This window comes from Balearica regulorum, chromosome 1, assembly GCF_011004875.1.
Source record: "Balearica regulorum gibbericeps isolate bBalReg1 chromosome 1, bBalReg1.pri, whole genome shotgun sequence".
NCBI lineage: Eukaryota > Metazoa > Chordata > Aves > Gruiformes > Gruidae > Balearica > Balearica regulorum.
The window spans coordinates 100597556-100610666 of NC_046184.1; the positions used below are offsets into that span (position 1 = coordinate 100597556).

At 39.7% G+C, this 13111-nt stretch overlaps 1 protein-coding gene across 1 annotated transcript in view; it reads left to right on the plus strand.

The window, feature by feature from the left end:
* CRYBG3 (crystallin beta-gamma domain containing 3) overlaps window positions 1-13111 on the plus strand; it is a 96896-nt gene that overhangs the window by 13655 nt on the left and 70130 nt on the right. Inside the window, exon 3 of the mRNA XM_075757931.1 lies at window positions 3258-3336. Within this exon, the coding sequence (XP_075614046.1) occupies window positions 3258-3336 (79 nt within the window). The remainder of the gene's footprint in view (window positions 1-3257; window positions 3337-13111) is intronic.

The following is a 13111-nucleotide window of genomic DNA, read 5'->3' on the forward strand; positions in this document are numbered from 1 at the left end:
ATTTGGTTTCAGTCAAAGATCTGTTTAGAACTGGGCCCTGCCTAAGCATAGAAGAGGTTCCCAAAAAGTAGCTTCAGTGGTGAAGTGAGCTGCAGTGGTCTGTGCTTGCTTGTTCCTGCCTGTTGAGTGACACTTATTGCCCCTTCATTTGTGCTAGTACAAATCACTATACTGTAAACTGGATCATGGGCTGAATTTTTTCCTGATGGAAACTTCTGCTCCCCCTTGATTTTATCCAAGACCATGGCCCTACCAAGAGCCCTGCTTGGCTTAGTGAAGAGTGGGAAGAGATAGCTGAGGTTGAGCAGAAACACGTGGAAGTTTCTAAAGCTGGTTCTGCTGACAAAGTCAGCATGTTGAGGAACTACACCCTAAAGCAAAACGTTCAGGAATGTAGAAATGCTAGAACATAAACGATGAAAGGGTGTGGGGAGTTGCTTCCAGGTTTAGGTTTATTTTATGCTGGAAAGTAAAGTTTTGATATTTTTTTTACTTGCTGATTTTAAGATGCTTATCTGCTGAATTGCATTCTTTCAGTTTTGGTATGTACACTATGGAATTTCATAGTGATCTGTCCAAGCCTGGCTAGCTAGAAGAATGTAATAGAGGCATGTATTTCAAGTACAAACAAGAAGTAGGAAAGTGAAAAAAAGTTTTGGGGAAAACATGGTGTGAAGGGAAGAATATGAGCAAAACGAAGTGTGGTAAAAGACTGGGATGCTGGTGATCTGTGCTGGCAATACTTAATGAAAGCAAGGATCTCATTTGTGGTCTGCACACCAGTTCCATAGAGTAATATCCTGAAGCCAGGAAGAACGTCTGGTGGAGATCAACCTCGTTATTCGGCTCCTAAGTACAGGGAATTCCTGTTCATGTCAAGTGTATCAGCATCAGGAAAAGTTACGCAGATCTGAGAAGGGTGTGTTTTGGGTTTTTTTTTAAAACAAACAAACAAAAAAACCCAAAAAAAACAAAACAATAAAAACGTTGGAGGGAGAAAATTAAAATAAGTTGCATACTGAGAAGCACTTTTATTAGTGTGCCAGATGATTGTCCAGAAGTGACTCTGACATCTTCTTCATGAAACACATTAACAGCAGCAGAACATAATAGGACAGAGTATTAATTCATCTGCTCTGTCTTACAGGGAGGCAAAGAACAGCCAAGGCTTTATGTCTGATGCTCTCCTTGAAAAAGCATCTTTGTGTTTATGAATGCATTATGAAAGATTACCTGAGGTGATCTGAAAGTACATGGTTTTCAACTTGAAGAGGATCTATAAAAGAAGAGAAGGAGCTTTTCTTTTGACGTATATGAAAAGATCTGAAAGATCTTGAAAAACTAATTGCAGGAGAGTTCTGTTCTCATTTTTGTTCAGGGAACATCTCTGAGTAGCTGAGAGATGAACTAACATTTAGTCAGACTGGCTTTTGTATTTTGTGTTTATATCAACGTCTGTTTAACTCGAATGCCTAATCCACAATAGGAGGAAAACCTTTCTTTTCAAAAGTCTTACTGAGATATGCTTACCTGTGGTTAACAGTCAGTAGTGGTAGGAGTACTGGTATATCTCAGTCCTTTCTCCAAATCCTGGCAGAATTTCACCAAAATGCAATTATTTTTTTTATTTTTGTTTAAACAGCTCTCAATTCATCTCTTCATACAAATTCAGAAATAAGGGCTTGTGCATTTGTCAACAGCAAAGCTATATTTCTAAAATTCATGAAGAAGAAGGGTTTTGAAGTGATTATGACTTCATTGCAATACTGGGCATTTCTCACATGATATGAAATTATTTTTCTTCAGCTTATGATACACAATGCAGGAAGTGATGTCTGTCATAATATCCTCTAATGTTTTCCTTGATATGTTTTTGCTTTTAAGTTGCATGTAGCATAAATGTTTTGATTAAAATGTTCTCTGCTGGATTGTGGTTAAGGATCATTTTAAGAATCAGGGCGGGGGAGGAATGGATCCCTTCATGCCAAAGATGGGCTCTGAAGAAAATTTTGACCAAGCTAAATCGGCAATAAGGACATAGGCAACTTTGGACTTCTGACTTTTAAACTGGAACAGCGAGTGTTGCCTTGGTAATAACAACATGCCTGGTGTCCCGTGTTGTGGTTTAACCCTGCAGGCAGCAGCCACACAGCCATTCGCTTACTTCTCCCCCCTCTCCCCTCCCCAAATGCGATGGAGGAGAAAAACGGGGAAAAAAAAGGTAAACTTGTGGGTTGAGATAAAAACTGTTTAATAGGACAGAAAAGGAAGAGAATAATAATAACAACAACAGAATATACAAAACAAGTGATGCACAGCACAATTGCTCACCAGGTGTTGACCAATGCCCAGCTAGTTCCTGAGCTGCAGCGCTCCCCGGCCAACTTTCCCCAGCATATACATTGAATATGATGTCATATGGTATGGAATATCCCTTTGGCCAGTTTGGGCCAACTGTCCTGGCTGTGCCCCCTCACAGCTTCTTTTGTACGTCCTGTGGAAGGCTCCTGCCTCCTCGCTGGCAGGGCCTGGGAAGCTGAAAAGTCCTTGACTTAATTGTAAACACTGCTTGGCAACAACTAAACATTAGTGTGTTATCAACGTTATTTTCATACTAAATCCAAAACACAGCACTATACCAGCTAGTAGGAAGAAAATTAACTCTATCCTAATTGAAACCAGGATATCCCCCTTCTAAAATTTCTTCTGAAATTTGCCTGCAAAACCCCCCTTTGGGTATGTTCAGTGAAGATCTGTTAAATGTGGTAGCTGTGATTTGTGATGATTCCATCTGCCCTGAGTACGTTCCACTCGATCACAGGCCTCAGTATAAGGACTGGGGGTACCTTCTAGCTGCCAGGGGTGCCAGGTAGTGCTATGGCAATGAATGCTGCTGTAGTAGATGATTTATCAACTATAGAATTGTTTTTCCAGCAGAAAATGATACATATGCACAGAAAGTTTGGGTTTTTTTCAGCTGGAAGAGCTGAAGTGCTGTGTGCGTGCCATTTCTGAATGGTTGAGTTTGAAAACTTCTGTATGAGGTGAAACAGGCATTTTGCTTCCATCCTCAGCTTTTTGGGGCATGGCTTTTTCAGTTGCAATATGTGCAGAATATGGGCTATAGTTTGGAAAATATGTTCTGTCCTTTTAAGTTAATGTTCTCTTGTGTTTAAATTGAATGATACTGTGTTGGTTCTCTGGTACACTTGAATAATTCAAGTCCTCAGTGTTACAAAATATCTTTGTTTTTTCAGTTCTGAAAACAAAGGGAGTGAAGCCATAAATTTAAAGAGCAACCAAAAGGAAAGCACAACTCTGCCTGCACTTTTGAAGGTATGTTTTTTATTTACTAATAATTAATTGAGCTGAAGCTTGCCACCTGTGCTTGTGACTACTTGCTAGTGTTCTGATGTTGGATATATTATTCCTGCACTGCAATGTAGCATCTGGTTGCCATATTCTGGGTTAGGGACCATTATGCCAGGGTACTAATAGACGTGCAGAAGACAGAAAAACTGTCTGTACTTCACATTCTTAAAACAAAATTCACATCTTTACTTACATTAAAGAAGTGGGAGTCTAGTGCTAATTCTACATGCAGTTAGCCAGTGAAGGAAGCTAGTGTTTTTATCAACAATGGTTTCAGGCATTCCCATAAAGCACCATTTCTATATAACTTCTGACTATCTAACCAGCAAATGTTCGCCTGCCTGAAGGTCCTCTGGTTGCCAACCAAAGCACTGTAAGATGTTTCTGCTGAAATTCATATGCATGTTGGCTGTTCTTCACCAGTGTTATCATGGTGATAACACGTTATCCACGTTAATCATGCTTGTCTTGTCCTGTGAGCATTTTACTGCAAAAAAAATACATGCTTCTCTGTGATCAAGACTTTCTACTCTGTCACTTGACACAAAGTGGTGGTTGCTTACAAAGTTGTGTTTAGATTTAGTCAATATCATAAATAATTATGTACAGGACAGGGCCTGCCAATCACGGCCGTCTTTGCTGCTGTCACATCACGCCCTGCACAAAGCCATTTTAGTGATTCATTCACGGAGCACTTTTGCTTGTTTTTTTGTTCCTTGTCCTAGTCATTTTAGTTTAATGCAGATAATATTGTGGCTACTTCCCCAAAAGTGCCTTGACTAGTCTGCTAGTTTTATTTGAGGATGCAGTAGGCTTCTTAACACACTGAATCTGAGATTTCTATCCTGTGTTGCATTTATTGAACAGTAACAGCGTATGGAGAAGGAAGTGGTCTTCTTCCTGTATGGCCTACAGTCTCTGTGTAGTTGCATCTGCAGTATCTAGGGACCATTTGTCTGGGCTTTGCCAAAGGTGAAGAGACGTTGCAGTTGCCTCTGCAAGACCCAGTTTGGTCCAACAGGGTTATCAGCTCCAGAACAATTCCATGTTGAATGTAGTTTATCTACATCAAGGTGGGAAACAATGCGGTGACGTTTTTTTCAGAAGCCCTGTGCATTCAAGCCAACTCTGTCAGTTCTGAGCTACTGGAAAATGCCACTGAATGCCTTCCTGCTACCATAAATCATGGACTATTGATTTTATGCCTCGAAATGTGGGCAGAAAGGATCCTGATAAACCAGAGGAGATTCTACTGTAATAGAAGTAAATTTTCTGCATATAAAAAAAAAAAAATATTATTTTTCTATGTTAGATCAGAGAAAAATTCTGGAACAGATTTTCCTTTTGAAGAAGGTTTTGACTGAGGAAGGGGAATCATTTAGCATACGTGCACAGGACTTCAAGACCAGGAATTGCTTAAAAGGAAGTATGAAGAGGGCTAGGTCTCAAGGAACAAGCAGGATGCGTAGGTGGAGCAAAGGGAGCATAGCAGGTTTAAGTTACCTAAGAGTGTTTCTTTCTTGCCAAAAACTAAATCTCATTTATTTTTTAGTTTTAAAAAGTGCGAGTTCAGAATCTTTCCTGCTGAATCTAAATACATTGCAGTGAAGTCTTCTACTCAGAACTTGTGTTTTTGTAGTACTGTACTAAAAGTTGGTTCCAATACTAATGCTGTAAAGTTTTGTCCCAAATATCTGATCTGTTTTCTTTATCTTGCGTTAGCTTTTTATTTAATTATATTGTCTTTGACCTGTGTTTAGAAGTCTAAAGTGTTACAGTGTAGATTAATTAGCTTTGAAATAAAACCTAGTGGTTTTATAGGCTTTATAAGAAAAGTGCGGTTTTCGTATTACTAGAATGTGCTGGCTGTTCAGGTGTACTGAGAGCTTCCTGTGTGACTTACTTCCCTATTTCTGAACCTGATCAAAAATCTTCTGATACACTTGAACAGTTTCATATGCATAGTAATGAGTACTTTTAGCACCATAATTTTATATCTTGTGTGCACTGAAATTACATTAGATAGTAAAAACTGGTTTGGAGAAGGAGGCTGAGAAAGTGTTTATATTCTACTGCTACCCCGCCTTTTTTTGTGAAGAAAATATTTTACTTTTATTTTTTTTTTCCTACCACTTCTTCCTCCAACACACGTTTGCATTTTGATAACACCACACTGTCCAGTGCATGACATTGGCCAAAATAAGCTGTCTTGAGCACTGATCGCTAGGATGCAGCTGAACAGTTGGAGAGAACTGAGGCCATCTCATTTGAAAGGGATAATGTGTGGTATTGAAAGACATTCCAGTTTTATTCATTGAGTCATCAAGGTTACTACAGGCTGAAAAAAATAATGTTTTGTTGCTATGGAAAGTGTACTTTGTGAGGAATGTCTAAATCTATATAGTTACATGGATTTGGTTTGGGCAGGTTTCCATACATGTCCGTGTCTCTGAACCGTACTTCTACAGAGCCATTCACCAGGTGAACGGTGATTAAAAGTTGAAACCATATTGGGTCTGTCTGTCACCAAGTTAATGAGCTATCATGTTTCTGATAGACTTACATGTAGACTTACATGCTGTGATTTTGTGTATTTGTTGGCTGTCTCAGCAGGAGGCCAGGGGCAAAATAGCAGGGGAGCTGTAGGTCTCTGATTTAGCAGCAAAGGTCAGACATCTAAATTGTAGCTGACTGGGCGAGTGGAGCTGGGAAACGTGCTGAGCTACTGTAGCTCTTTGGCTCTTCTGAGCACTTTAGTTACCAGTTCTGTTCTTCATCCCTGTTATTTTTTTCCCTGTGATGAAATATTTAGCTCACAGAGGGAAGAAAAAAATTTTTAATACCTTATGAAAATAAAAAGCCTAACCTTTCTGTGCCAACGTGACTTTATCAATCATCATTTGATCACTTTCGAGAAAATATTACTGAAATATATTTGCTATGTCTATTAATTCATTGCCAGAAAGTACACCACCACCCACCACTATTTATTTACAGATTTTGTTTTGTTTCTGTTTCTTTGAATTAGAGCTGTAAACAGTGCTCTGTGTAAACGCTCCATTTGAGTGATGTGATTGTTGAACAGATGGTTGCGTGGATGTAAACAGTTCTTGAACTTCATGTTTAGTGTTCTGAGTATCTGCATTACGTAGTGTCCAGTACATGTTAGTATATCATTAACCTCACTTTTAGCGCTACAGGGACTTTGTTTTTAAAAGGAATATTGCAACAGTGCTTCCTGTGAAAGTATGTTTCACATACTTTTGCTTTTGGTAATGCCCTTAAAACAGAGGTTTACAACTGGGACATAGGTATTAGTCGGATTGTGTGGAACAGCTACCAAATAAGTTAACACTGCTACCGTAGTGAGCCACGTGCTGAAGAATGTTGTGTTAGTACAGTTTTGAAGCAATCACACAACACGGTCATTGGACGTGCTTGTGCCACAAGTGTAACCTGGCTCCTACCCGTATTACCATACTGTAGTAGTAGCAGCGGTGATAGGTGCTCACGTTAGTTTCGGTACTGGTGAATGGCTTAGGTCCCAGGCTTGCCCTGTCTGAGGTTTTCATCCAACTAGAGGCTTTGCCATGACAGTGTAGGCAAATACACTTGCCAGCCAGTCGTCCCCAGATATCCTTCCTGTAGCGGCGCATGGAGGAAGGAGCACGTTCTCCCATAACTGATTAGGAAGGAATTCTTAGACATCTCAGCACAGGAGCTACTATGTGAGCTCTGTCAGGCAAATGCAAAATTTTGAAAAAGTAGGTACAAATATAATATACCAAATGTATAATTTATACTTCAGTATTTCAGTAGCATTAAACATTTTATAATTTGGTCCATAGGCTCAAGCCTGGGTGCTAGTCACCTGGATTAACCAGAGGCAGTCTCAACCTTCATAGAAAACACAGGGGCAGAAAGTACCACAAAGATTATCTAGTCCCCTCCTCTGCCTCAAGGTGAGATCTCTGTATCTATGTTGTACCTCATAGAAGTTTGTCTAACTTGTTCTCAAAGACCTCCAGGGATGGAGATGTCTAAGATCTCTGCAACTTCACCAGACAACTGTTCCACCGTTTTCATAAACCTTATAATTAGAAAGTCTTTTTGTTAACATCCCATCTAAAGCTTCCTTGCTACAAATTAAACCTGTTGCTAATTGTCCTCTGACAAGTACTGTTGTATACTGTGAACATGGAGAAGAGATTATCCAGTAGCCCTGCTTTCTCACATGAATTTCATCTCAAGGTAACATCAAGATGGCTGTATTTAAACGGTAGACACGATATTAAAATTTGCTGGCAAGGAATGCAATTATGTGATAAGATGGAGCCAGATTCTTTTTCGAGTTGCAACAAATATGGCAGAAGGCAACGGGTTGAAGTTGGAACATGGGAAATTCCAGTCACCTATAAGAATTTTTTTCTTTTTTAATTTTTTCCCCTTTACCATAAGAGTGGTCAGATACTAGCACAGGTTGCCCAAAGAAGTTGCAGAATCTTTATCCTTGGAAATACTCAAAACACAACTGGATGAAGTCCTGCTCTAAATGGAGCTGCTTTGAATGGGAGCTTAGACTACCTGACCTCCCCAGCCACATTCCTTTCAGCCTAATTTGTTCTGTAATTCTCAGTCACATCGTCTTTCATCCGGTGTGTGAATTCATATAAGTTTTAAAAGAAGTCCCATGAACTTGCTGAATATATGTAGCTGTTCTTACTGAATGCCCCTAATTCTGACTTTATGATTAGTTTTACTTTCTACAGAAAGTTAGAAATCAAAATTAAGCCCAGTGTCTTAGTTAACCGCATACTTTTCCATCTAGCATGGGATTTTTTTCATACTGTCATGGTTTTATTTTATAACATCTTTATTTCATATGTATGTTATCTAAGTAGTGTCTACTCAGCATGTGTGTGAATGCCTGCTGAATGCCTGTGTCTTAGACCTAGTAATTAGAAATCAGAGAGAGGAATTCTTTGTCTTTTGGGAGCCAGGGGAGGTGGACTATTACTGCCAACCATGAATTTTTGAAAAACCTGAGAGTTACTCTTAAAAACTGTTGCTGCCCACAATGAATGAAAGACAAAACCAAAATGGTTTTGGAGTTTGCATAATCGCGATTTCTCTTGTGGAACCTGAAAGCAGATCTTTTTGCTCTTTGGAAATGATGTGGACTTTTGTTGAAGTGGAATTTTATAGGCGAGTACATAGCACCTTCTGTTTTCCCAGGGCACTTAAATTAATGGTGTTAACAGCTGTAGGTGTTCAGGAAGACATTTCAAGATAATTCTATCTAAAGTCCTGGTAAATTCCTTTGTCATGCTGAAGATTTTTTAGTAAAGGATGATCCTGAAATGTGCTTCCTTCTCTACTACTTTAGTCCTTCAAAGAAGGGATCTTGAGCAGGGAACTTTGTTTCAGGATGGGTGAAAAAAAAAGGGGGGGCTTGAACCTTGCTCAGTTTGGCAGAAAACCACTGAGGAGACAGCTAAGAAGCAGAAGTGTGGTGCCAGATGCTATAGCCTGCCAATAGAATATAAGCATGGGTGGAAATCGCACTATCTCGCCCCATTTCCAGTGTACTGCCTGCTTGTGCACACCTGCATTGAAAAGGTGAATTTCACCTTTATTTTTTTAATTTCTTTTCAAACATCAGAGAATTGTGAAGTAAAAAAGAATAAAAAATATTTCACGTTTGTGAAAACACTTTCACTAAAAGGCAATGGAAGTATAATACCAGGGGAATTTAGAGGAAAGAACAGAAATAAGACAGACAATTTAATTCTGTTCTGTCTGGTTCCATACTAGACCTTGTAGTAATAAGGTAGTGGTTACATACTGAGAAATGAGTACCAATTCTTAATATTTAATCATAGCTTTACAGTAATTTCAGGTGAAAATTCAGAAGGGAGAAATTTTGAAGTAACTCTGGAAATGGTGTAAACAGAATTTTTAAAATGGTAATGTCACTTTGTCATTCTAAAGACCTTCACTGAGTTTACAATTTGCCATAAAGGTGACCTAGCAGAAACTTTATTTCAAATTGTACCTCCTTTTTCTCTACCTTTTCATTTGAAGCGTTCACCCTTACCACCTTGTCTTTTGTACTCTTGTCAGGGAAGGTGAGTCTGGCTACTTCTCAGATTTTAGGAGAACACTAGAGTTTCAGAGAATGTTTGTTTCATCTTTTCGTTCCTCATCTGACAAATTAAATCTACATTAAGGACTCCTTGGTGTTTCAAGAATTCAAATGGCTAAACAAATTTTTAAAGTCCCAGTGCTGAACTTTCAACAGAGGCAGTTGTCTTTTCAAATGTTAAATAGTCATTGAATTTAAATAGGTTTATTTTTAAAAATGCAAAACTGATACAGTTTATCTGAAAGTGCCTTCCTGTTGTTTAACTTTTACTCCTGATTATGAAGATGCCGTGATTTCATTAGTTTTCTAGTTACTCTTGTCTTCCAGTGTTGTCATGACCTGATTTTTTTCATGTCAAAACAAGCAGAGAAAGGAGGATGTGGAAGGAAAACTTCATAGTGTAAAAAAGCCAAAATATTCAGAGGTTCAAATTACAATCAGTTATTTGTAGAGACACAGAACTCACTTTTAACTTAAATTACCCCAAAACCCCAAGGCTGCCTTTGTTAATCTTTGCTTTTTAGCTTTTTCTGATTCTTTAAAAGGTATTATTTAGCTAAGATGAAACAGTTTTTGACAGTGGTGGAACTCCTTTGCATTATCTCCATCACCACTCTAATTACTGGTATAAATAGAAAAACCCATTTTGACCACATGTTTTTTTAAATCCATTTTTCTCATGAGCGCTAGCAACAGTGGACTTCTAGGAGTTCTCTGCTTATTGTGTATTTCTCTGTCTGATAGTACTTCCTGAATTTTTCTTAATACTATGCCAATTTTCTTAAACAAGTCTTGTTCCTAATCTATGTCTCACTATGTCTCGTTCTTTGTCATGAGGTTTCCGCATGTATTGCCTCCCGTTGGTAGTGAATGCCTAACTTCTTTTCCTCACAGTAGTCGAAAAAACAAAAGCTTATTTCATGTGTGGATTTAACGTACCTCAGTGTGTCCCACTCATTGCGAACAAGTGGGAGATTACACCCAAGATGCTTTAGCCTCCTGAAGAAGGGAAATCTCCTGAAAAACATGCAGTAGTGACTTATTGCAGGGATGTACTAGTCTGCCAGCAACTCAAGCCATTTCACTGTGGATTTTGTGTAGCGTACAAAATTTGCATACCATATCACTGTTCAAATTGAGATGTTCATAATTGTTAAATGAAATGCAGCTGTCTTAGCTATGTTGAAAGGTCAAAGCTAAGGCTAGGAACATGGTTAATTTTTCGGTATTAGAGGTAGCAATGCCTACATGTACTGCTTTGTGCACCCACCGCTTTAATCTGAAACTCTTAAACTATTTCTGCATGCTAGCAAACAGAAATTCTGGAGTAGTGCTGTGACCACATCTCGGATGAATACATTGGGATGTTGGGGTTAAATGGCTTGTTGAAGGGCCCTGGGGTGAATCAATGATGATCCTAAAATCCTGATGGCTGGCCATCTTCTCTCACAACTGCAGGTGAGGTGGGGTGGTTAAAGTGCACAAGCGTATCTATGCGATACACAGAATGTCCTCCATCCGCAGCTCCAAGCGCAGCAGGACAAACGGTCTGTGAGAGGTCTCCACACAGCTGTCTGGAGTTTCTGCTTTGTAATGGGCATTCGTTCATGGGGAGCGAAATCCGAAATGTCTGGCCGTTGTGGCTGGAAGCTAATTCTTTGTTCATGGAGATCTGTGTTTTAATGCTGTTAATGTTTTCATTTCATTCACTTGTTAGAGCAATAAAAGAGATTGTATTCTTGGCAGATGGACGTAACCCCTGCCGAATGAGAACCTCTGGCAATTTGCAATTTGCCACCTGACTGCTGAGAGACGGCGGCTACCAGGGTGGCTGTTCCAGCCGGTACAGAAGGCGAGGCAAACTCAACAGAGCAATCCCTCTTCAGGGTGCTGTTGTGCTGCTGGAGCTGCTCGCTGCACTTCAGGAGGGCTGTTCGCACTGGTAGCAAGCCCTGTCTCTGGCTGCATAGGTGCAATTAAGCACTGGGCGTATGTCTGTGCTAGTCAGGAGTGGATTACAGCCTGGAAAACATACCTAGTCTACCATTGAATAAATTAGCTCAGATAAGAATCACACTTGAGATATGACATTGTGGGCTTGTCTTCTGAGTACTGGCTGCCAAGCTGCTCTGCAGCAGTTGCTCCAGCAAGGTGAGACCACACTACCTGACTGCACAGTAGATACAGCTTCAGTTATCGCTGCAGTCTCTGCAGTCACCTGATTTAAGTCATAATCTTGTTTCACGCTCTGCCGAACTTCCCCTCTGCACCAGCCTCGTTGCATGTGAGGTCACAGGACCATAGGATAATTCAGGTTGAAGGGACCCCAGGATGTCATCTAGCCCAACCTCCTGCTTAAAGCAGACTCAACTGTAAGGTCAGGCCAGGTTACTCAGGGCTTGCCCAGTGAAACTTTTGAGTTGCTAAAGGAATAAAAGCTAATTAAAGCTTTATGAAGCATGTCACAAGCAGGAAAGCTCACAGAGAATGGGAAAGGGGAGGCAAGGGGAAGACTGATGACAGTCTGTGTACAAAAGGAGCAGAAAGACAATGCTATGGCAGGAAAACTTTTTTCCTTGCATCAGCAAGGATCTCAAAGGCGATCTGGCAGGTAGGTTTTCATCCAAAAACTATTGTTTGCGTGGTAAGCCTGAGAAACTGTTCAGACTGCTGTGACATTGGAAGAGGATTTATTTTGTTTTTAACCGATGACATGAAGTGTAACTAATACGAGAGTCACTGGTATTCTTCCAGTGCTGTGAATATCAAACTGCTCAAGCCTAATTGCGATACATTGCAACTGCTCTGTCGAGGTCAACTAAAGACCCTGACTGTTGAAAACTGGTGGGATATCCCAGGGAAAGGATTGCTTTGCCTATACCCTACACCCTTGCCTTTTTTCCCCTGAGCATTTGCTGGGGGCTTCTGTCAGAGATGAACTCAGAGAGAGGACTGGGAAATAATAAGTGAAAGTTATCTTGAAGTTGGCTCGTGGATTTGCCATCATAGTGCTATGCTCATCAGGTGCTTGTGCCTGAAGGCTCTGGCTGTGTTAAAGGCTTACTGGCTTTACAGATCATGTGCTTTTGTCTCAGCAATTTGAATACAGCATTGTCTTAAAATACAAACTTCAAAATCTGTAGCAGGAAGTTTTGCTTGTATAATGCCTAAACAGCGGTTCAAACTTTGGATTGAGATTTTATGGGCAAATGATAAAACACCAATAGCTCATGCTGTATTTTATAGTAAAGGCAAAGTGGAGCAGGAAGGAGAATATATGGGGAGTGGGATTGATTATATTGACGGGAATAAAGAAGGATTTCGTAGCTTCTGTATTGGGACTTAATATCCACATATATCTTCAAGCAAGCACAGTGTAAATGTTCTCCAGAGCTTTTTTTATGCAAGACACTATTTATGGTTAAAGGTATGGAAGGAGACTTTAATAGTAAAACTTCCTGTTCTTTTGATTTACTAAAAGCTAAGTAAGGAAAGGAAGATTAAAGAGGAAGGAAAGTCTAAATAGATTTTTGTTTCTGGAAACAGACTACAAAACAGCTCTTCATGCAGGGCAGGAATTATGCTTACAAATAA